Here is a 22902-nt window from a genome sequence, read left to right as displayed (position 1 = left end):
TGCCCATGTTAATGCAGGTGCAATGGAAGGCATTCTAAGCAAGGTATGGAAGAACCGGAAGATTGGATCGTATTGCAGGAGCACAGTGTGCCATCTGCCTCCAGCACAATGTGGGCAAATCTGTGAAGGTACCAGCAGGTCATAGCAGACTCCCTACGCAGCCATTTGAAGTAGTATACATGGACTTTATACGAATGGAACCAGTTGCTAAACTAAAATATTGTCTTGTAATGAGGTGTGGGTTCTCTGGTTGGACGCATGCTTACCCCCTAAGAGACAACACTGCTATTTCCACAGCTAAATGTATCCTGAAATACTGGGTGCCCCAGTACACGGTGCCCAGCCTTCTGTATTCCGACAACGGAGTACACTTTATTGGTCAAGTTGTGAAGTATGTATGTACTGCCTTAGGTATCGATCAGCGATTCCATTCCATTTATCATCCCAAGAGTGCCGGGATTATTGAACGATCGAATGCCATAGTCAAAAACAAACTGGCAAAAATCTGTGCCTCCACAAACCTGAAGTGGCCAGATGCCCTTCCTTTGGCATTGTTGAGTACGCGGACCACTCCAAAGGGGACGCACAAATTGTCCCCCTTTGAGATTGTGATGGGCCGCCCCCCAAGTGCCTGGTCTGTCCCTAAACCAAGGGTTATTGGTAACATTGAACAGCCATTGTTGAGGGATTACTGTGCTGAACCACCTCAGATAGTCCACCCCCCAACCAAGGACACAGATCATTTTGCAGCCGAACTAACGAAGGACACTCCAAGGTATAACTTGCGCCCCAGGAAGCAACATTGATTGCCTATGTTTAAACTCTGACATCTGGCTCAGAAAGGACTTGGTAAAGGGTCGGAACAAGCAAGGACAATTGAAAATACAGATGAAGTGGCCTCAGCAACCCCTCCTGGGTATGAAGTAGCCCCACCGAGACACAGATGAAATGGACTCAGCACCCCCCAAGGGTAGGAAGTAGCCTCAACGAGACAAGTCAAGGTAGGAGCCAGAAGTGGTGACAGCAGAACGGGTTATACTGTGCAACCCTTGCGATCTAGCACATAAACGGACGGCACCGTTAGGGTAATTGTTAGGGACTTTGAACTTTTTGTGTAAAATATATATATAGTGTGGCATTTGGTAGTCAAGAAGTTCCGGAACTTCGCCACCTGGGATCAGCCCTATGCGAGGGAACAAAAGTAGGTTGTTAAAATGGATAATGAGGATGCAGGACAGAGGCGTCCTCGAGTAAATAGATATGCATGCACCCCAAAGGAAAAGCTCATTTTATCCCTTGTCTGTATTTTTATAACAGTAGGGTTCGCCATATTCCTCTGGTACCTTGAGCATCATGATATTTATGCTGCCCGTAACTTGCTACCCACCACATTGCAGCCCCCTACACCAGAACCAGTGACTATTCCCCATGTAGATCAGGAGTATTGGAAGAAACACCCAGGAATAGCATCCTGACATGGATGAATGATACGAATCAGATCCTAAATAAGACCAACTGTTACATCTGTTAAGAACTGAAACACAATGGATACAGGAGAATGATTCAAAGGTTCTCGTAAAAGGATACAGACTTGTAGCAATAAAGGATACGCTTGAAGTCTTCTTCCACCGGAAGATGTCAGAGGTAAGGCGTAGTGTATCAAAAGAGAACCTTCTAACTAATGTCACTCTCTGACTAGTAAAACCCACAGTCAGATAGAGGTATTAGTGGGAAGGGCGCGAGTGGACCAAGATTCACCAGGCTGTTGATAAAGAGGAACGAATTTAGAATGATGATTTGAAATGAAGGACAATAAGAACCTATGTTGAACACACTAACCTGGATGTGTAGCCAAGGAAACCTGGGTGTGTAGCCAAGGAAGTCTCAAGAAGTCCGAGGAATCCAAGGAAACAACGGCAAGGAAAGGGTAGTGAGGGATCCAACCCGAGCGGAACGAGGGCCGCACTAGAGACGGGTTGGTGCACACACAGGAAAGCGTCCAGAGTCCAGTGCACGTGTAGAAGGAGAGTAGGAGAATCTTGATCCAGGAAGTACAAGTCCTTAATACAGTAGAAGTTCAATGAGCGTGGGATCTTGGTAGATGGAGGCAGAGCCGTAATCTACAGGGTGTTGGTGCTGCCGGGTAGACAGCCGAAGTCTCTATACAGCAATAGGAAGCTGCGGTGTGGAGCAGCAATGCGGCAAGCTTCCAATAGAAATAGCGCGAAGATGCCGTGGGTAAATGGTGGGACTCCGTTTGAACGAAGAGTGAAGAACCGCATGCGAGCGCGGAGGAAACAGGCAGCTCAAGAAAAGCTGGAAGTTGCCGGGATGCGGCAAGGCAACCGTACCTTAGGAAGTAGTAGAAAAACGTCTGCGAAAAGCAGAAGCAAGCTCCGGAACGCGAAATGAGTAACAAACGATCAGAAGCGCGGTTGCAAGACTTCCGCTTCGTTAAATGGAGGCAGCTAACGTTCGTAGGACACACGTGAACGTAAACATCATTGCGTTGGTCATGTGATCCATACATTTGGATTAGCGCCTCCCAGATAACTTCCATTGAGTGTAGAACGGTCTAGCCGTTCTCAAGACTGAGGAAGCCGGAAAACAGGAACTTTTGGGTTTCACAATGGAGCCAGGTGAAGAGGGCGGAGAGGTAGGCATGACACATCTGCACATATGTTCCCCATAGCCATGAAAGTGGACCCGAATGGTACGCGACTCCTGCTACGAGTGATACATGCGTGCCTTGGCGAGATTACCTTTTGCGTGCCTCCCGTAACTATAATGAAACACAACAATCAGTCACATTCTTTAATAGAAAACACAATAAGACATTTACTGATTCTTGGGTTTCGAGAGACACTTACATTCCCCTGACACCGAATGCAACCAGGTATCTGAATGGATCCACTTCCTGCCCGTCCAAAGAAATAGAAATGATTCCTCTAACCACTTTCAAAAGGGACGAGAAAGCAGTACTACCCCGTCCAATCCCGGTACAAAATATAGCTCATAGGGCCCCCTTTTGCTACCAACGCAACCAAACACATGCAGAGTCTGTTTTTGTGGGTAGACACAACTGCCAGAATACAGTAGATCTGAATAGTATAACGGCACCCTTCAGTCCCCCTAAGGGGGCAATGTTTATTTGTGGGAAAGAAGCATACCTCTGGTTACCCCGTTATTGGAAAGGTAGATGAACCGTTGGTTATGTAATGTTAGGTTTGCATTACAAATCTGTGGAGGAAGTGAACTTAAAACCCAAGGCAAAGAGAATAAAATTGAAGATGGGAAATTACGGACGAAGGAAAAGAGGTGTTGTCACTAAGGAAGACACCACTTGGGATGAATTCTTTGATTTCCTAGTGATGCCAATGGGAATAGTTATGAATTCCAGGAGCATTAGGCACCTGGCTAGGTTAGTGGAGAAGGAATTAAATATGACCGGCGACATACTGGCTAACCTTACTAAAGAAGTACAGGCAGTCCGGATGGTCGCATTACAAAATTGACTTGTATTAGACACAATGCTGGCAGAGGTAGGAGGGGCTTGTAAAATAATTGGCACTTCCTGCTGCACTATTATAGCACCGATATCTTTAAAGGGATCGATGAAATGCATAAAAAGGCAGCTCTAATCCATTCTGAATTTGGACCTGGGGATCGGACATCCTGGTTCTGGGATCTATTACGAAGCTGGGGATGGAAGGTCCTCACCCCTCTTCTCGTCGTGGGAGGATTAATAGCTGCTTGCTGCTGTTGCATCCAGTGCTTTCCCCTATGCATATCCGTCATAGGAGACTGCTGCAGGAAAATGGCGGGAGCACTCACTCCCAAGCCCACAAATGCCATGGTCACTAATGAGATGATAAAATTGGAAGAGGCGATCGAAGGGTTACACAAGATTGACGTATCAGATAATGAAAATAAAAGAATGAATGAATACAAACCAAACCAGGTGTATTACTGATAAAGTCTTGCTGATGCAAAAGGGTCGTTTGTAAATACCAAAATCATGTAATTGCCATGTTTCTTTGCCACAGCAAGACTTAAAACATTGCCCATGTTATAGCATTATGTCCATGTTAAACCAACTGCTTTTGTGTCTGTGCACGAGGCCCAGGTTTTTCGCTTTGAACACATATTACTCATAGATTTAGGAATGTCCCCCTGCTCTCCTTTCCCGTAAAGCTACATAAACAGCGTCTGTTAGCAGGTTTACACTTCCCCTCCACAGAAAGCAGCCTTGCAAGTCAGCATGTGTTCACTGACCCTGGGTTTTCTCTCTCATGGATAAATGATTGCTAGCATCCGCACTCTTTCCCAAGGCATAAGCATAAACGTATCTATATTTGGAGTTGTTATTCTCTGGGATATGCGTGAAGGAGACTTGTGTCAGGCGCTCGTGCGTCACTCTGTAAAAGATATGTCCTGCTTTTGTTCAACAGCCCATAAATGGACATCATTATCACTACAGCAGCAGGATATGTGTAGCTTGCAAAATTCCCCACTGTGTCAAGTGTGATGAATTAGCTCGTTGTACGACCATACATGTCAAAGGTTATATCTGCATCCTGAAGTGTATTATGATTTGCTTAGAGAAGTTATATGAGTAATGACCATTTGTGATGTCCGGCCTTTGTAAAATCTCACCGCAATGTCTGGCAATACAGCTAAAAGTGTTCCGACAGGAATTTGTATGTTTGGAAATGTCTGGTTCTGAGCCAGGCATAAGACTCAATGTAATCATTTCCCTATAAAAAGCATGCTCACCGTAATATTGGCAGCACACACTAGCAGCATCCCTCTGATGATGTTACGTGTCGGCCCTTCCGCGGAAGCTTTGGTTTATTGCAATAAATGATTGTTAAACTCACTTACGAGTGCGTTTATTTTTGACGGAGACCTCCGCCTGGTGAATTTTAGCATTGACTTTTTGTTTGGTTATCACTACAGGGACAGGTTTTACTGGGTTTCTATTTATTCATTTGTAAAGCACCTAAACCCTAAGGCATCAGGGCGCTGTTGCGATCCAATTACATGATACATAAGCTTCCTCAGGCGGTATATAACCCCGCCACTGACATGCCGACAAATAGACATCAATGCCGGTTATGATGTGATATAAGATATGTCATTTGTAACGCGCCTAGACACAAGTGTTTCAAGGCGCAACAATAGATACACATTTTTATTTTAAAACAGGAACAGGGAAGAGGTCCATTCGGCAAATAGCCATGTTTTTAAGGCCTTGCAGAAGGACCAGTAGGAGTTCTCTGTTCTTAGTTCTGGGGGGAGGGCATTCCAGTGGTTCACTGCTACTGTAGGGAAGCTCCCCCGCCTCCTTTGGCTCTTTTCACTTTTGGTAGGGCCAATCGATGAGCATGGAAAGACCTTACGTGTGATAGACTTCGATCTCAGAATTTTCTGGGACAAGTATTGCGGAGCAGTGTCACTCAAGGATTTTTGGGTAATAGATAACGTTTTGAAAATTATCCTTTCACGAATAGGGAGACCCTTTTTCCTGGCAGCTGAGATGTGGTCTCTTCTGGGGATGTTTAGCACTGCACAGAGGGCGTTGTTTTGGATTATATGTAGTTTGTTGATGTTATGTTTGGAGGTCCCGGCAAAGAGGACATTGCAGTAATCCAATCTTGCACCAGTAATTGCTCTAGCAATAGTCAGGCAGCTCTCTGGAGTCAGTAACTGTTTTGCTGCATTGATGAGCTTGGCGGTGTATGCTGCCGAGGAGGCCAGCACACTTACATGTTTGGTGAGAAAGAGGGAGGCATCCAAGTGGACACTGAGTGTTTTTCGTGCTGCTGATACAGGGATCTGGAGCCCATCTATCATGAAGGAGGTGAATTGAGAGCTAGGTTTCTTCAGCATGGTGGGTGAACCTACCAACAAGATCTCAGTCTTGTCGTCATTCAGAGACAAGTAGTTGGATGCCATTGAGACCTGGACTGTAGAGTATATTCTATTGTGATTGAGGGGAGCCTGATAGGGGTAGGAGGATGTGGGTGTCATCGGCATAGTTTGTATAAGATATGCCAATGTCATCCAAGAAGTCGAATAGGGGTTTTGTGAAAATGTTGCAGAGAGGGGGAGACACAGGAACCTTGGGGAACACCGCACAGAATAGGGATAGGTGGGACACTCACAGTGTCTGAGAAGACTCATGGATCCGCCTTCTAGGAAGGAGGTGTTAGGCAGAATCCTGTGCAGTTCCCTTAGGGAACACTGCAAAAAGATTAAGACTACAGGAGTAAGCAGTAAACCCAATTGGTAGCAGTCTGCACCACCCAGATTTATCTGGTAGCTGTGGCTGAGAAGTCAGACCTCTCTCAAGAAGAGTAGGGCAGTATGTAGAGTATACACAATAGGGCTAAAAACACAGTAGAGCAAACAAACACTGACCAGAGCTTTGTATCAAAAGTATATCATTATTTATTTAAAACACACTAGCACTCTAAATCAAAAGCAAGTTAAAACACAGTCAGGTAAAGTATACACACCTCCCTTGATAACTATTAGACAAGTCAGAGTTAAAACACCACTATTTGCTAAAACAGATGTGAGCGCGTAACCTAGATGGCACTCCAATAGTTAAGTTAAAGTGAAAGAAAAAGGCAGAGCATAAAAATAAAACAGTTCCCAACACTTTTAGAAGTTCAAAGCAAGGGAATAAAGGCAGTATACACTGTAGAGCCAAAGTTCATAGGCCAGGCCCACTTTAAATGGAGTAAAGCGAAATGTGCCCAAGGTCACACAGTTTAAAATGCACTAAAAGTCATTGCAGAATATTCAAAAGAGGTTGGGGTGATTCAAGAAGTAACGTTAGATGGTCTGGGGCCAGCTCGGTTGGAAAGCCAAGGATTTAAGGGTCACCTTTAGCAATCCGTAGAAAGGGAGGCCAGGCAGAACACAGTACCTTAAAGAGAGAGAGGAAGCTCCAGCAGTGGCAGTTGTTCCTGGCAGTGGTTGCAGTTCGTTGTTTCACCAGGGGAAGAGAGGATCTCGTCGAGGAGGAAACTTGGAGTCGATGCACTGCACAGGGATTAAACCAGCCGCGGTGTTCGTCGGTTAAAAGTTGCGTTCCTTTTATTCGGGGTCAAAGTGGTGAAGCTTGGCTATCCAGCCGCCGGGGTGCTTGGCACGGGCGATTCGACCAAGAGACGTCTTTGGAAGGCGAAAGGGGCGAACTGGTTGATCCTACCAGCTCAAAGGAAGAAGACTTGTCCAGCAGAAGATCTTCTCTTGTCGTTGGGAAAGTGGTGAGTTCGTTGCAGCAGGGCTCCACCGGTGGTGTCGTCTTTGCAGATAGCTCAGCTTCTCCCCGCTTCGGATTCTTAGGTCGTGTGGCGACTTCTGAAGTTCCAGTCCCAAAGGCCCTGCTTTTATGCAGAAAACCCCCCATTCAACAGCCCAGCTGTCACTCAAACATGCTAAGTGGTGAGCCGGGCGGCTCACCACTGGGCCAATCAGAATAGAGTGTGACTTGGGTTGCTAAGGCAACGTAGTCCAGGGTGCCAATTCCCCTCCCCACACATCCTGTGGAGCCCAGACAGAGTGGCACCATTTGGAGGGTTCTGTGGAGAAGCCCGCTAAAAAGTGGAAAAAAGGACTCGAACCTGGTTAGAGTTACAGAGATGGACACAAATGCCATTTTAGAAAAGAGTTCTGGCAAAAAGACCCAACCGTTGATTTAATATTAAATAAATAAACCGGCGGTATCTTTAACATTGCACCAAAAAGTGGTGCGTTTAAAATGAATGGGAAAATCCCATAGGAAATATTCCGGTGGAATATTTTGCGTGGTAACCACTGCCACCAGCCAGAAACTCCACAAGGGGGGACTGGACATGGCCCCCTTGAAAACAGACCCAGGGGCAATCGAATTAACCCCTTCCAGTACTTCCACAATATGATGGTTTCTACTGGTTCTGTTCACAATTTTGGACTAGTAAAGTCAATGGTGACTTTACATGCCCTGGGGGACAGTAGTCAGTCCCAGGGTATGGAGTCTATGTTTGGGGGTCACTAAGACACCCCTGTGTTACTGCACTGAGGGTGCTGTGTAACACACACAAAAGAATAGATGATACTATGGAGTAAAAGACCCCATAGCCCATAAGCACACAAAGAGTCAAAGACATACCTCAAATCATGCCTAAGAGTGGGAGGAAAAAAAGTCTCACTCTTAGCGGGAGAAAAAACAAACCCCAAAAATCCAGCAAAGCTGATGGGGGACTCACTAGGTTTGGGAAATTAGCCTTATAAGAGAATTCTCCCTAAAAGGAGGCTATCCACGAAATAGCTTCATGGGAGAAATTAGCTGACATGGTTAGGTGGTGGCATAGGGTTTTGTGGTCTACTGGTCTGAAAGCGCACGATAGATCAAGTAGGAGGAGAAGAGCTGGTTTTCCCTCATCTCTGAAGGAGTCGAGTTGGATTTTCAGATTTAGTAATGCCGATTCGGTGCCGTGGTCTGGTCAGAAATCTGATCGACGCATCACTAAAACGTGATTTGCTTCAAGGTATAGTTGGATCTGGTTGTAGACTGTTCTACCAGGATCTTTAGCAAGAATTATACTTTTGTGATAGGGCGGTAGTTTTTTGGAGCTGCATGGTCGAGTGAGGGTTTTTTCAATAGCGGGAGGACCCAGGAGTCTTTAAGGCTGGCCGGGACCAAGCTTGAAGAGAAAGAAGTCGTAATGAAGGGGACTAGGGCTTCTGAGCAGTCTTCAATGATGATCACTGAGCAGATGTTTGCTTTGCATCTAGATGGTTTAAGGTTTCTGAGAATGTTGGCTGTTTATAATTCTGATATTTCTCTGATGTGAAATGAGGGTGCAGAGTGTCGTTATGCGATGGATGGTGGATTGAGGGGGCTGGCCTTGGCTTGTTTCTTTTCTATTTTTTTGTTGTAGTAAACATATTATTGCACGCATGGCATTCTGAATATTCGTACACCATGTTTCGTCTTTGTTAATGGTGGTAAATGGTGATAAGGGGCGTGATGGGAGTCTCACTCTCTAAGGATTCTAAATAATTCTTGCGAATTGGAGTTGACTTTCGCTATTCGGGTGTTGTAAACTTCTGCTTTGACTGCCGTAATGGCATGTTCATATTCCTTCACAATCTTATTAAAAGCCATTTTGGTGAGGTGTGTGGGGTCTTTTTCCAGATTGCTTCCGCCCGTCTCTTCTTAGAGTGCAGGGTTTGGAGGTCGGTGGTGAACCAGGGGTTGAGGTGGCATGTTGGTTTGAACTTTCTAGGGAGAAGTGGGGCCACCATGTTTACTCCTTTGGTCAGGGTGCTTGCATAAATGTCTGCTAGGACTTGCAGGTCTGTAGAGTAAAGGTATTCCAGGCCGAGGGGCGAGAGGGAAGGGGAGCTCTTTGGGGATTTTATGGCGTTGCGGGCCAGTGTAGGTTGTAGCGTGGGCAGGGAGGGTAGAAGTTGATTCAACTAGGGGAGGGTGAGGCCAAGGATATGATGGTCCGACCATGGACAGGGGGTGCTGAAGGTGATGGTGATCTGGCTGTTCCAAGTCAGCTGTCCAGTCGAGGGTTCTGCCTTTCTTATGGGTAGGGGAGGAGATGCAGTGTTTGAAACCCAAGTCTGAGAGGGAATTTTCTACGGCGGTAGATGCGATATCTAAGGGGTCATGAAGGCCTAGATTGATGTCCCCCCAAAGAATTACTCTTGAAGTAGGCTTGATGTTTTTGCCTATAGAGTGGGTGAACTCTTACTCGAAATTGTCTGTAGGGCCTGGCTGGCGGTAGAAGATATCTATGGTGATGAAGTCTGTGGGGGCAGTTGCAAGTTTAATAGAGAGGTGCTCGCAGTGACCATCTGTGGGATTACCGTAGGGTCTGATTTGGAGGAATTCCCTATAGATGAGAGCAACGCCTTCGCCTCAGGTTTCCATTCTATCACACCTAAGAATGGAGAAGCCCTCGGGAAGAGCTAGGGACAGAGCAGGGCCTGAGCGTTGGTGGAAGTTTTTGTGCTGGCCAGGAAGTCTAGTTTTTGAGTGGTGATCAAGTCCTCGATGTCCAAGGGGTGTGCAAAGAGTGCCCTGGCATTGATGGCGTTCTTGGGGGTATATTAGGGTTGTAGGTGAAAAAGGTACATTGGAGCATGGGGGCTTGGTGTTTGTAGGTGCTCTCGTCTTGGTGTGCTTGTCGATGCTGGCGATCCCAATATGCGAGAGGCACTGACCGGTGGTGGTGGTGTTCTGGGGTAATTTTTGTTTGCTGGTAGCTGGCGTTATTAGGAGGCGTGAGAGGTTCGTTTTTTTCTTGGCCGCTTGATATGAGCAGTGGCAGATTAAGTAGTTGTAGGGAAGCACCTACCGTGAGTCCTAGCACTAAGGTGTCTGTTTCTCGTTTGGAGGGAAGCTGGGAGGTGGGTGGGGATAGTTCTGGTTGTTTTTGAGTGTAGCCTTGCGTTCCTTGATGTGATAGTGGCTAGGGTGGAGGCATCAATTATCGTTGGATAAAATGTGGCGAGTGGCGGGTGCTGGACGGGGATGGTAGGCGGTCTGGGGGTATTGAAGAGTGGGACATGGTAGTAGTTTTTGTAGCATGGCATGGTGGACTGACAGAGCTGGGTCCCCATAAGCAGGGGAGGCTGATCTTGGGTGATTTAGTTGGATCATGCTTGTTGTGGTGTCATCGTGGAATACGGTGGGTGCTTACCCTTTCAGCTATACGAGTCGAGGCTAGTACGAGTTGAGAAATGCCAGGAGCTGGTGAGGGTGGTGTGGTATGGGTCTGATGTAGTACAATGGCATTAAGGCTAGGTAGGGATTGTTTCAGGGTGGAAAGATTTGCAGGCCCTTCCCAGCAGAGCGGTACCGATGGCGGGGCCAAGATCCTTGGATGGGCCATCTTCACTGTGCTTGGTGGTGGCGCACATGGTTATCGGTAGTAGGGAGAAAAGCGGGTGGGTTGGCATGCGCCCTGGCTACTGGTGCTGGGATATTATTATCGTTGACGCTATCTGTGTACTGAGGCAGACTGGCCGTTCCAAAAGTTACTCCGGATGGAAGGAATGGAGTCAGGCAAGGGGTGGGGGAGTGTTTCAGGCATCGTAAACGCACATAACCATTACAGGCTGCAATATAGGCACTGGAAATACACTGGGGTACGATGGGCTTACCTTCCGGCAGGAGGTATGTAGCCACAGCTGGGCTGCAGCCAATCCGCTTTTCCTGACGCTCTGGGTGCAACTCAATTACAAATGTAACTATTTCATTTTTGTTTGTTTTTGAACAGTGCTTGCACTTCCTAGAGAGTCATGTTTTGGATAAGTTAAGGTTGAATGGATGTCAACTAGATCTTGCATACTCATCCATGCCCCACATTCGGTTTTGAAGTGGGAGCATTTTACACACAGTTTTTGTAGTCAGAGTGTAAATTAAATTATGAGAGTAGAAATGATTTGCCGCCGCAAGAGTGTAAAAGGTATGCAACAGGGAACCAAAACATGACAAAACTTGAAAATGAATAGGACCCATTAGAAACAAAACTGTTGTTCAGCAAAGAGGTCTGGTTTCAAACTATCTATTACATTTGTGGAAAACCTTCTCCTAAACAATGTGTATGAACATACCATATAAATGCATTTTGATGATAAATGCACACAGCACAGGAACTCTGAAAAATGAATACAAAAGATAATAATCAATTGTAACTCAGTTATCCATCTTATTAATGATATAATCCTGAAATGCTAGCAAAATAAATATGGACAATGCCGTTTCCTTTTAAACGGCTTCAGAGAAAAGAATTCAGTTTCAGAGGCTTTTCTCCATGGCCTGTAATTTCATCCATGTAGATAAAAATCAAAAGGAGCGTTCTGGTTTCTGTCAAATAATCTGACCTTTGCACTGCCGCCTGCTCCAAACTGGTGAGCAAATGATACACAGCAAATAATAAAGCTGTCACATTAACAAGATTTTAATGCGTAAAAAGGCGTGGTCTGACACTTATCTGGAGGCCTGCTCATGTCTGCCCCAGGGATAACCCTGACTTGTGGCTAGGAATTGGCTCAACCGCGGCAGTGACATTGGTGGCCCCATGAGGCAAACGAGGACTATCTAGGCATTTTTTTAGGATGAGATAGATGATGTTTGTAGTTCTTTAGGGATATATGTTTTAAGTAGAGTTTGTGTTAGTTATGTATTTAGACTTTTAAAGGGGAGATGAATAGAGGCATCCTCTGGCATGAAATAGGCAGAGGAATTGGGTAGCCTGCGCAAGGCCACCTAGGCGATGAAGCCTCCCACTGAAGCCATCTCTTGGTCCTCCTCTGCCGTGGTTGGTTCCAGGCATGGAGTAGGGGTCTGTACTATCAGTTCAACCCCAAGGGTCTACCTTTGACCCTTCTCAGGGATGGTGGGCTGACTGGGCAGATCCCTCAGAGGGAAATCATGCCAGCAGAACAGAGAACCTTTTTTAAAGTGGATAAAGTGTATATATTTTTTGTGTTGCTTCATATAAGTAAAAGAGGGTCCCCTTAGGTAACCTTAGAATATTCACCTTGGTGCCTATGTCACATTGGGAAGAATAAGGTAAGGGACTTGGGTGCCTTTGCCCAGCTGCTGTTTTAAAAAAAAAAATAATTGCAGTTTGCACAGCTCCTTATGCTATCAACCTGGTCTGCGGATGACGGTGGTTACAGTTTTCTCCTTTGCAAGAGAGTAAAATTAGGCATAGTCCAGCAACACAATGCAGGATCTATTATGACTACAGGCAGGTAAAATACTATTATGAAAAGTTACTACAACAGGACTATATTCCATTTTATTCAGGTTGCACAGTTGAGGCAGATTGCATTATGCACAGTTTGCACAGTAGGGCCAAACTCCAGTATGTCCACAGAGTACAAAAAGGTTACACACCATAGGTTCCAGTGGCAGAGTGAGGCCAGGTTAGCGTAGAGAGTACAGACATGCAGTGAGCATCTCTTCCTCTTTCTCATTGCTCCAGCTACTGGTCCAAGCTTGCCTGGCTTCCAGCCTCTTGAGTCACCCCACAGTGTGGCTTTGAATGCTGGGACGGGGCCTGGGCTCTACTTTTTGGACGGGATAAGAGGGTTTTGATCTGAAATACAGACAATTTCATGGAATGCCCAATACTGCAAAGAGACGGCCTTGAACCACCACTGTCTGCCAAGGAGAACATTGCAAGGTGATACGATCCATGCAACCACATGTTAAAGAGTGCAGGCTGTTACACTTTGTACTTAGTGAAGCATGTTTTTAGCATATAAGGTGAGAGGTCGGGTGTGTTATTTACTTAGTCAAACCTGGGTATGATAAAGGGGTTAACCAGATCACTGTATGGCACAGAAACAAATACGAAAAAGCCTTCAGGTTTGAAGCAGGTTTTGCTGTGCTTTGAAGCATTAACCTTGTCAGATGACATTGCATGAGCACGAAGAAACCTTAACGTGTTTGGCAAAGTAATTAAGACATATGGAAAGCAACAACATCCTGTTGCACTTAGACAGACTCTCTCCCTGTCAAGCTTAACATGTACTAGCAGAAGATTTTGCATATAGTGTGCTTTGATGTGGACATACCCACCCCATGCTTCTTGCGATTAGAATGAATGCCATTTGAGAAACTGATGTTGATGGGTGCAGGCTGTCTCCTCATTCTCTTGACGGGAGTGCCCTGGCCTGCAAATATTAAAGCCCGTAGGTCCAACAAAGTATCTGTATGCACTAAATTACCTACCTTAAACACTAACAGTATGCTCAAGACCTGTGTCAAACAGGTAAAATAAAGGTCCCAATAAAGTGGGGCAAAAAAAAAACTACGTTTTTATGTAGAAACTATGAATAGCAACTGGATGATAATGGCCTTCCCTCTTGACCCATCTGCCACCCCTTGATGCAACATAGTTTAGTGTACACTTTAAAACCAATTTAGACAGATACAGATATGTGTGTTGATGCCAGTCACCCACGGGTTGGAGCGCCGCTTCCGTTCGTCGCCGTAGGCCAGATTTCGACATTCCTTGATATTGATGATCAGCGCTTGAATCTTTTGATCATAGTGCAAAGAGAAGATGATTTCTCCAGTGACTATAACATTGCCAAAGTCACCAGCCTCGCTGTAGATGCTCATCATGCTTCCCAGGGTGCTCTACAACAGAAAGAGCAGACAGACACCAGTTACTGACCATGAGGGGTCACGCCGCTCCGCACAGTCAGGAGGAACCCTGTGCAACCTTTGACAATCATAGAACATTCATGCAGCTGAATCGGACTAAGGAGCAAATGACCTCCAACTACTGGATTTGCATCTAGATGTGCTTTACTTTACCACTGTGGAGGTATTCTATCCTTTATCACCAAGGTGAAAGCAACATTATTCAGAGACAAGGTGCCTGATACGATTTTGAGGTGTAGGAGCATTTTAATTGAGGTGAACTGCCCAGTGTGGTTTTGGGAGTGCAAGCTTAACTGTCCTGCCCTAGCCTGGATAGCGTGGATTGTTGTCAGCTGCGTTAGGAGGGCGGCTCTACATAACACACAGTGTCACGCTAAGGGCACTGTCAAGTGCAGTTTTTGCAGTTTGAGGTCTACTATGCCATCCATATTCACATCCCACTTCCTAGTGTCCAAATGAAAGGGAGCTATTGCCTGAAAGAGAAGATCGACTCTTCCTTCTCACGGCATACGTCCCAAATCGAATTTCTGTACTCAAAGACCAATTCCCCACTAAGAACACAGGGCCTCTTCTCTCCACTGCCTCATAGAAAACTCCCAAAAGGTGGCATTTACCCTAAGTCACTGAGTCCCACCCCCATTCCACCCTAACCAAGGGAGTTGTGTTTATTTCTCTGAGGAGCATCTCTAGTTCCAGAGCAAAAAGAAACGCATGCAAATGTTAATGAATGTGATATTACTCTATTATGCTGAATTGTACATGATTCACTTGGAAGCCGAAAGCATGTGTCTTCTTATAAATTTAATATCTTAACAAACATAAAAGGATTGTATCCCCAGGTACTTGTAATAGTGGATTACCTTTGACTAAATCGGTCTTGAAAAATAACAATTTATGTACAAAAAAAGTAATAAAATTCAATTAGTTAAAAACAAAAAAAACATTAGCAATGTGATGGGATCCCCAATATAAACCGTCTGGGCCACCGTGATAACTAGGCCATGCTGCCGATGAACATGTTAAGCCTGGCGGGCCCATCTCTTGCACCAGCCGCCTGGAATGATGCTGGGTGTACAGATTATAAGGTGTAATTTGCTTGTTTGACACTTCCTATACGTCCCTGCTTGGACAATTTACCTATCAAGTCACTTTAAAAGTATGCCTGACTAATGAAATTGTGATGACTTCATTTCATGAATGTTTGCTCTAGTTCCTGGTCCTCATGCTGTCTTCGGCTTCCATTTTCTGTCAATACCTCTCTTGTTTTCATCTGTATGGCTCACCAAGCAGGTGAACATTCCTTGCACCCGTGAACCATTACATCTACACAAACCCTATTCCTGCCTTACTCCATCACCTTCCACCTACTGCACCCCTTCATTTTATTATTGTTCCTGAATTCCTGCTCCAGCTATATTGCTTTCCGTCCATCCCCCACGCGCGTCATCTTTCACTGCTTTAAAACTAGAAGTGCTTAGAAAAATGTTTCCGGACACTTTACCTTTGCTTTTGTGCTGCCCTGATCAATGGGTTAAATTCTTCAAAAAAGGAGTGTATTTCATTGTTTGTTTCTTTTTTAATTCGGGCATTTGTAAAGGAGTATTTTGTCAATGCGCTGCATATTTTGGTGAAGAAAAGACCACTCTGTAGGAGTACAGGGATGAGTGATGTATAGATATCGTGCTCAGCCCCCACACTACTACTAAACCAGTAGTGTTCTCAGACCTAAGGGCAGTCTCGAACTGGCCTACAGGCCAATAGGACAATGCCCAAACTGCATGCCCAACATGCTAGCGTGGGCAATCTTTTTTTGTTGGTAAAAATGGGTCAGTATTTTAGCCACAGTGGGCCACTTTGATTAGTTAGTACACTGCGTGGGTAGTAGTTTTGAACAGTGTTACTGAACACATATCCTTTAAAATGCAGCATTTGCAACACATTTGACAAAAAACGAACCCCTTGCGTATTTCTCAAACAGTGCATCAGAAAAGGAACGCATTACTATTTGCAACTGTTTTATTGGTGCACGGGCCAGTTTTATGCCCCAGTTGGACCCTGCCTAAAGGTGAAACAGGCACAGCCTGACTGGTACATATCCTTCAGGTAGTATTGGACGGGGGCGGGGCAGGCTATGTTCTTGAGGAGGATGCGAGCTAGCACAGAAGCAGTGCAAAAATAAAAGTCTGGCCAACTACAATTCTATAAACAAATAGGATACTTTATTTAAACTAAACATTTAAACACACTGTAACCCAACCATGTAAGAGAACACCCAGAATATGCATACGTTATGATGAAAGAGGCAGTCAGGGTCTGAAGACAGGGGGCAACTGGCAACATTTCCAGAGGTAAGGTTCAAGTTCAATGCAGATGTCTTTGAAAAGGTAAAGAGTGGGCTCTTTATTGATACTGGGTCCCTTTAAGACAGACCATGGGGGCAGAACCACTACAAATACCTTTCAGGCTTGTTCATGAGGCTCAACAGCATCGAGACAGGATTCTAAACAATTTACAATGGGTTGAGTCAACATCAAGATGATCTATTTGATGGGTGCCAATAGATTGAGTATGTCGTTATAGTCAAGCCGACTCAAGATGGTCCACGATCCGATAGTGGTGATCAGCATGAATCGGGTGAAGAACAGTCAGGCGATGGCTGAATTGCCATCCTGAATCAGTCGTGCCATATTGACGATGTCCAGTGATGCAGTGCTTCAGTGGTGACCTGCTCAAAAGCAACGGGAGTACAGACAGGCAATGGTCAAATCAGCGACTTAAATCGGATCAAAATGCAGTGAGTGTCTCAAAAGCAGCACTGGGGGGGGGGGTGCCGCAGGGGCTTGAAAGCAAATCATAAGCAGTCTACTGGCCTCGAAGGCAGATTGAGTTGTGGGGCAGAGCAGTTTCTTAACTCCAGAGTTGCTGGGTGACCTCGTCCAGTGTCTCTAGAGATGAGGGGGGTCCTCATTCTACCCTTATCAGCCAGGAAGTTTGCCATAGAGCACTTGCAGGGACTGTCACTTCAAGGGAACAGGATCCTGATTCTAGTGTTCAGGCAGCAGGTACCCCTTGTCCACATTGCAGTTTGCCTCTAAAGGTTCTCTAGGATGGGTGAGAAAAGGGTATTTTTGCCTCCTTGGAGACCACTGTCTTCACCTCTATGGCAGAAGACTTTGGGCAGGCTCTACACATATAGAACTCCAGCAAAATCCTTATTGCGAAGTCCAAAGATTGCTTAATTAAGGGGGGGGGCTCAACCACTTATATAGTCAATCTGTCACAGCAGAGTTGTCTATTTCATGCCTTCTGTAAGAATCCAATCCTGTGATCAGTTTCTTTTCCTGGTGATGTAAGTCACAGAGTGCTATTTCTGCAGGAAGTGGAAAGAGGGACTAGGAAGCGTGGGAGTTCTTGGAGATTCGAAGATGGTGGGCCCATTTTCTGGACTAATCTCCTACATACCATGCATCGAAGAGTCTCCAGTAATTACAACCCAAGTGTGACTTTCCTCTTGCTGGCAGAGTCTGTCTTTTGATGCATGGGTCTCCTCCTTGCCCCCTTGAGGGCATATTGTATTCACCTGGAAGGTGACATGCCTTCCCAGCAAGAACAAAGGCTTTGCTGGGCCTGAGCCCCGAGGGTCTGTTTTGGGTGAAGTTCAGTTCCAGACATCTGTGTACAGAAACCTGACTGGAAAGATGAGTCACTGCAAACAATAAAATGATCTCAATGGTTTTTGGCCAGTATAACAAATTCAGAAAGGCCACCATGTCAAAACTATACCTGCCACCAGGCCCTATGAGCAAACAATGATATAATTGGTATTCGACTTCATCACAGTTAAAGACAGTCCCTGCCTGTTGGGATTTTGGTTTCCAACAAGCTGTTTCTAGTAATGCACATGATACTTTATAACTGCTATGTTGTCAAATAACAAGGCAGCAGCTGAGGGGTGTTAGGAGATAGTTTTGGCAGAGTTACATGTTTACGCCATACTTTTTTCATTATGAAAGTGAGGTCTGATTTGCAAATATCACTTCCTGAGAGGGAATTACCAGCATCAGTTTATATTAAATATTTGTAAAAAATAACCATGCGAGTATAGACTCGCAGATGACATTCCGTCACAATTGTGCACATCAATGTTGATATTTCGGAGGTTAAGTGCCCCGTGACTCAATGAAAAGCAGAACACTTGGACGTCTGTCTTTCAGGTCCATAGTCACAGTAGCAGATCTGTGCCTTAGTGGTAGGCAGCAAAGCCATCAGAAGAGCAGAGCAATGAGGTCCACCTCCAGCAGAAGTGGGATGCTGAAGAGAAGTGCAAGTTGACATGGAAAATGGGAGCATGTGAAATGGAGAATTTACAAGGTGGAAACTGCCATTCGATGAAGATGCTAAACTTTAAGTTTGATTTTAGGTACTGAAACCATAAACAGTGGCAGCAAGAGAGAACACGTGGAGGGGAAGGGGAAGGAAAGCATTGAACAACCGTAAAGAGGGAGTGCATTAGGAGATGCGGTGTACTGAGGTAGAAAGCCAAGTAAAGAAGAGGAAATCGCAGCAGCAGAAATAGCAACCCTCTGCCTTCAACTGCATCGTGGAGTGAAAGTTCGCGAGGGCAACAGCCAAACCTGAACATTACTTAGGAGAGTGCAAAACATTGTGCTGCATCCAGGAATTTGGAGTGCAGGTTTCCAATCCTGTGAGAGAGAAAGAGACAGAAACCGAGAGACAGAGGCTGAAAGAGTGATATAAACAGAGAGCAAGAAAAAGAAAAGTTCTATGGCAAATGCTGGAAACTGGAATGAGGGTTCCCTTTCAGGCCACAACAAATATTCCCCGTTTGATGACACATGCAATACCGTAAATCCAAGGTCGGACTGGGCCATGAAACTGTCTCAGGCACCAATGAAAAAGTGGGCCACAGTTGTAAATGGGTATTCCTTCCTTTTGTGACACTGTTTGACTATTATCCAAGGGGGATTGTTATGAGAATATGTGATGCAAATTGTGCTTTTTAAAGAATGCATTCAGTAACACTGGTCAAAACTATTAGCCGCACAGTGAAGTAACTCATCAAACTGGCCCACATTGGCCAAAAAAGTAGCACACTTTGACCCAAAAGACTAGCCCACACCAGCATTTTGCGTTTTTGGTTTGGCCATGGGCCTATTGTCCTATAGGCCAGTCCGAGCCTGCCCAAGTCCTGATCATACAACTCAAAGAAACATTTTTAAAAAAATCTAAATTGAAATATATTTTTTAATTGTGTTCAGTACAAAAATACATTTACACACATTTTTTATATATACATACAAAAATATCATATACATCAAAAAAGAAGAGCTGAAAATAAAAAATACATTAAAACAAACACGTTGTCATAATAAATGCATCAGCATCAGTTCCAGATCTGTAATAAGTTTAATAATTTACTACTTACATACTGAGGAAAACTCCCCCGTTAAGCCTCATCTATACCAACAAGATCCATTATGCCCGATACCTTAGTTCATTCTGAGAAAATGACCATTAGCATCAAAGGCAGTGATAAGTGAAACCTGAGAGCTAGTCAAACATGGGTTAGAATCTGGGAAGTTCAGTGACAAATCGCCAAAAACTCCAATAACTCATATTGAGACAAAAACAGACCGCCCATCACAAGATTGAATAAAGTTTGAGCAGAACCCAGGTTGCACACACTACAAGTTTGCATTTCACGGGGGCGTGGCTAACCGCCATGTGAGTAAGACGTGCTTCTGGTGCACTCCGCCTGATGTGCCCATCATAAGCTGCTTTGACTAGGATTTAACGTCGCCCTAATCCTTCAGATTCCTAGCACCGGCTCCGGACGCTACCTGGATGCCCCTTGACCCTTCTTTGCTGTCCGGGAGGTGCCTGCTGACCCCGTAACGCTGCCCGCTGCTGCCCGCTGTGTAACATCAAGCGGGAACAAGATGGCGGCTTGGGCGCGCTGACCGCCTCGTCGAAGCGACTGAACACTGCGGCGGCCCTTGCCTGACAGACTTCACCGGAGGAAGCCGCATCGGCGCTGGAGGGCCCAGTCGATACGCCTGCCCGGGAGCCGGTGTGGGGGCTCCCTGGAGCAGGCTTTGGTGCATTGTATGCGCTGCCGGATGACGGAGAGGAGGTGGCGCTGCACCCCTGGACCACTTTGTGGAGCTGACTGAGTGCTCCTGGCACTGGGGATCAGCGGGGGGAGCGGCGGCCCCGCTTGCAGATACCGGACCAGCTGCAGCGAAGCCCGGCGCGGATCGGCGCCGGAGAGGTGAGCGGGAGGAGGGGGAGCCAACTAGACGCCCGCAGTCTCCGCAGGGCGCAAGCGGCCCATAATTGTAATTAAGCGCACCCCCCGGGCGCCAAAGAGATCTGCCCGCTTACATTGTGAGCCTACGAACCCCGGGTGAAACCCGCGCGACGCGTGTCTGCAGTGGGGAGCGCTTGGACTGGATTGTGCTGCGAGCCTCGTCTCCCTGGGCCTCCTTTTGTCGTCCAGGCGAGCGAAGAGACGCAGAGGACAACTCGGCTGATACGCGAGGAGAGCCTGGGGGCCTGCTGCTCCCCCCGCCCCCTCCTTTTTTCTGCTCTTTTGTTGTTTTTTCTCTCTCACTGCCCAATCAAGCAACTGATCTGTCGGCTATTGCGCTATTGCCCCCTTAGTGCCATACACCAGTGACCCGAGGGACGGACTCCCTTGATTGTCCTTCCTGGCTGCATTGGAAGCCCCCGGCACTAAACTACTGTGCGCATGCAGCTGCGGGCATACGGCCTGGTCTGTGGGACTCTCCGGCACACCAAGGCACCCGCACCTGGCAAGACAACACACACGAAAGGGGGCGGCACCAGTGCGCTTCCCAGGCAGGACAGACCACGGATAGTGCAAGGTCAGCTGTCACAAACCAACCGACCCCGCGGCCGGACGCCTGAGCGAGCGATGGACTGTGAGGCACCTGGGTCCTAGGTGCCACCCCTCTGCGGGCCCCCACGGCCTTCCGCTGGGTCCCACTTGCCAACCTTGCCCGGCACTAGAGCTGCCACAACCAAGACGACAGCAGCTGTTGCGCTACACAGCGCCAACTCGCTCGCTTACAACTCCTGGGCCACGCTGCTGACCCCCTGAGTGGGGAGGCGCCCGCACCTGGCAAGATGTCGGTAAAGAATGCACGGTCCAAGCAGCACCAGACCACCATTGACACCTTCAAGGCGGGTGGCCCCGCAAACTCTGAGTACACCACTACGGAAGCCACACATTCTAACCCTACTGAAGCGAATACGGAACCCAGCTATTAAGCTATTAAGCTCTTCCAGGCCACAATGGAAAATAAAATAGATGCCGTTGCCACCGACCTGGGCCTCCTCCGTCAAGATGTCCGCTCCCTCGCCTGCAGAACTGAAACATTGGAAACCCAGGTTAGAGAAAATATGGAAGCCAAAACCCAACTCCTACATGATGTCGATGAACTTTAGCAAAGAGTTAAAAATCTAGAGGATCGTGCTGAGGAGGCAAAAGGGCGGGCTCGCCGCAACAACATTTGTCTCCTGGGATTACCGGAGGGTACTGAAGGCCTGGATCCCACGAACTACGTCGAGAACCTCCTGCTAAAGGAAATAGGCACGGAAAAGCTCTCTCAAGGCTTTACCATCGAAAGAGCCCATAGATCCTTTGCGAAAAGACCGCCACCGGGCGCTCCGCCCAGGCCTATGATAGCAAAGGTACTCTACTATAGAGATCGAGAGGTCATCTTGGCTTTCTCGCGATCAAGGGGTCAGATCCGAAGGAACTCCGCAAACATTGCCATCTACCCAGACTATACCTTCCAGGTACAAATGAAGAGAGCGCAATTCATATATACAAAGGCCAGACAGAAAGCAGCGGGTTTGCGATACATGTTGCCATACCCTTCTAGATTGAAAGTCATACACAACAACAAAGCCCACCTGTTCGACACACCGGCCCAAGCACGTGATTGGATGGATGGACAGCAACTTCCGGACATTGAAGACAAGACAAGCAGACCGCTCTAACCCCCCATCTACCAAGCTCAAGAAAATCCTACCACCCACAATAGCCCAATTGTAGAATGATGAAGCCTAGCACAGCTAGAATGATCCTCTCCAAGGAGGCACCGGACACAATCGTCTCTCCACCCCCTAGTTGTTCCTTTAGGGTACTCTTACCCGCCCGTAGGGCACCCGAAGACCAAGGAATGGTCCAACGGAGCAGAAACGGGACAGTCATAACGGGGGAAACCCCGCTGGACCTGTTCAAAGTTTTGGGAGTTTACAGTTAGTGAGGGGGTGGGAAATGGGTTGTTGGCATTAAAGGTGGGACATTGAAACGGGAAACTCCAAGACCGCAAAGGAATTTCACATACAGCAAGCCCGTTGCTATACCTCAAAGGCTGAGAGCCGGCGCCAGATCGCCTCAGGGAAGTTTAATGCTCAAGGGGGGTGGGAACCTGGGAAGTTGCACCCACAGTTGGGTTTGTTATAAACCCCGAGCCCTGTTGGCCCCACAGGGCCGTCCACGCATCACCCTTGGCTGACGCAGTGGAGATCATTACTTGGAACGTCAGAGGCCTGAACAGCTTCGTCAAACAACGACAAGTCCAATCCTACTTGAGGAGATGCAAGGTCGGAATTGCCATGCTTCAAGAGACTCACCTAACTGCCAAAAAGCT

At 46.6% G+C, this 22902-nt stretch overlaps 1 protein-coding gene across 4 annotated transcripts in view; it reads right to left on the bottom strand.

The window, feature by feature from the left end:
• Positions 1–22902, bottom strand: part of SYTL4 (synaptotagmin like 4) — a 1339985-nt gene that overhangs the window by 325515 nt on the left and 991568 nt on the right. For all 4 annotated transcript variants that reach the window (XM_069612955.1, XM_069612954.1, XM_069612953.1 and 1 more), the window contains one exon: positions 13992–14170. In XM_069612955.1, the coding sequence (XP_069469056.1) occupies positions 13992–14170 (179 nt within the window). The remainder of the gene's footprint in view (positions 1–13991; positions 14171–22902) is intronic.

The sequence above is a fragment of the Ambystoma mexicanum genome, chromosome 5p (assembly GCF_040938575.1).
Source record: "Ambystoma mexicanum isolate Mex_15411 chromosome 5p, UKY_AmexF1_1, whole genome shotgun sequence".
In the NCBI taxonomy this organism is placed as follows: domain Eukaryota; kingdom Metazoa; phylum Chordata; class Amphibia; order Caudata; family Ambystomatidae; genus Ambystoma; species Ambystoma mexicanum.
This window is presented reverse-complemented; position numbering and strand designations above follow the sequence as displayed.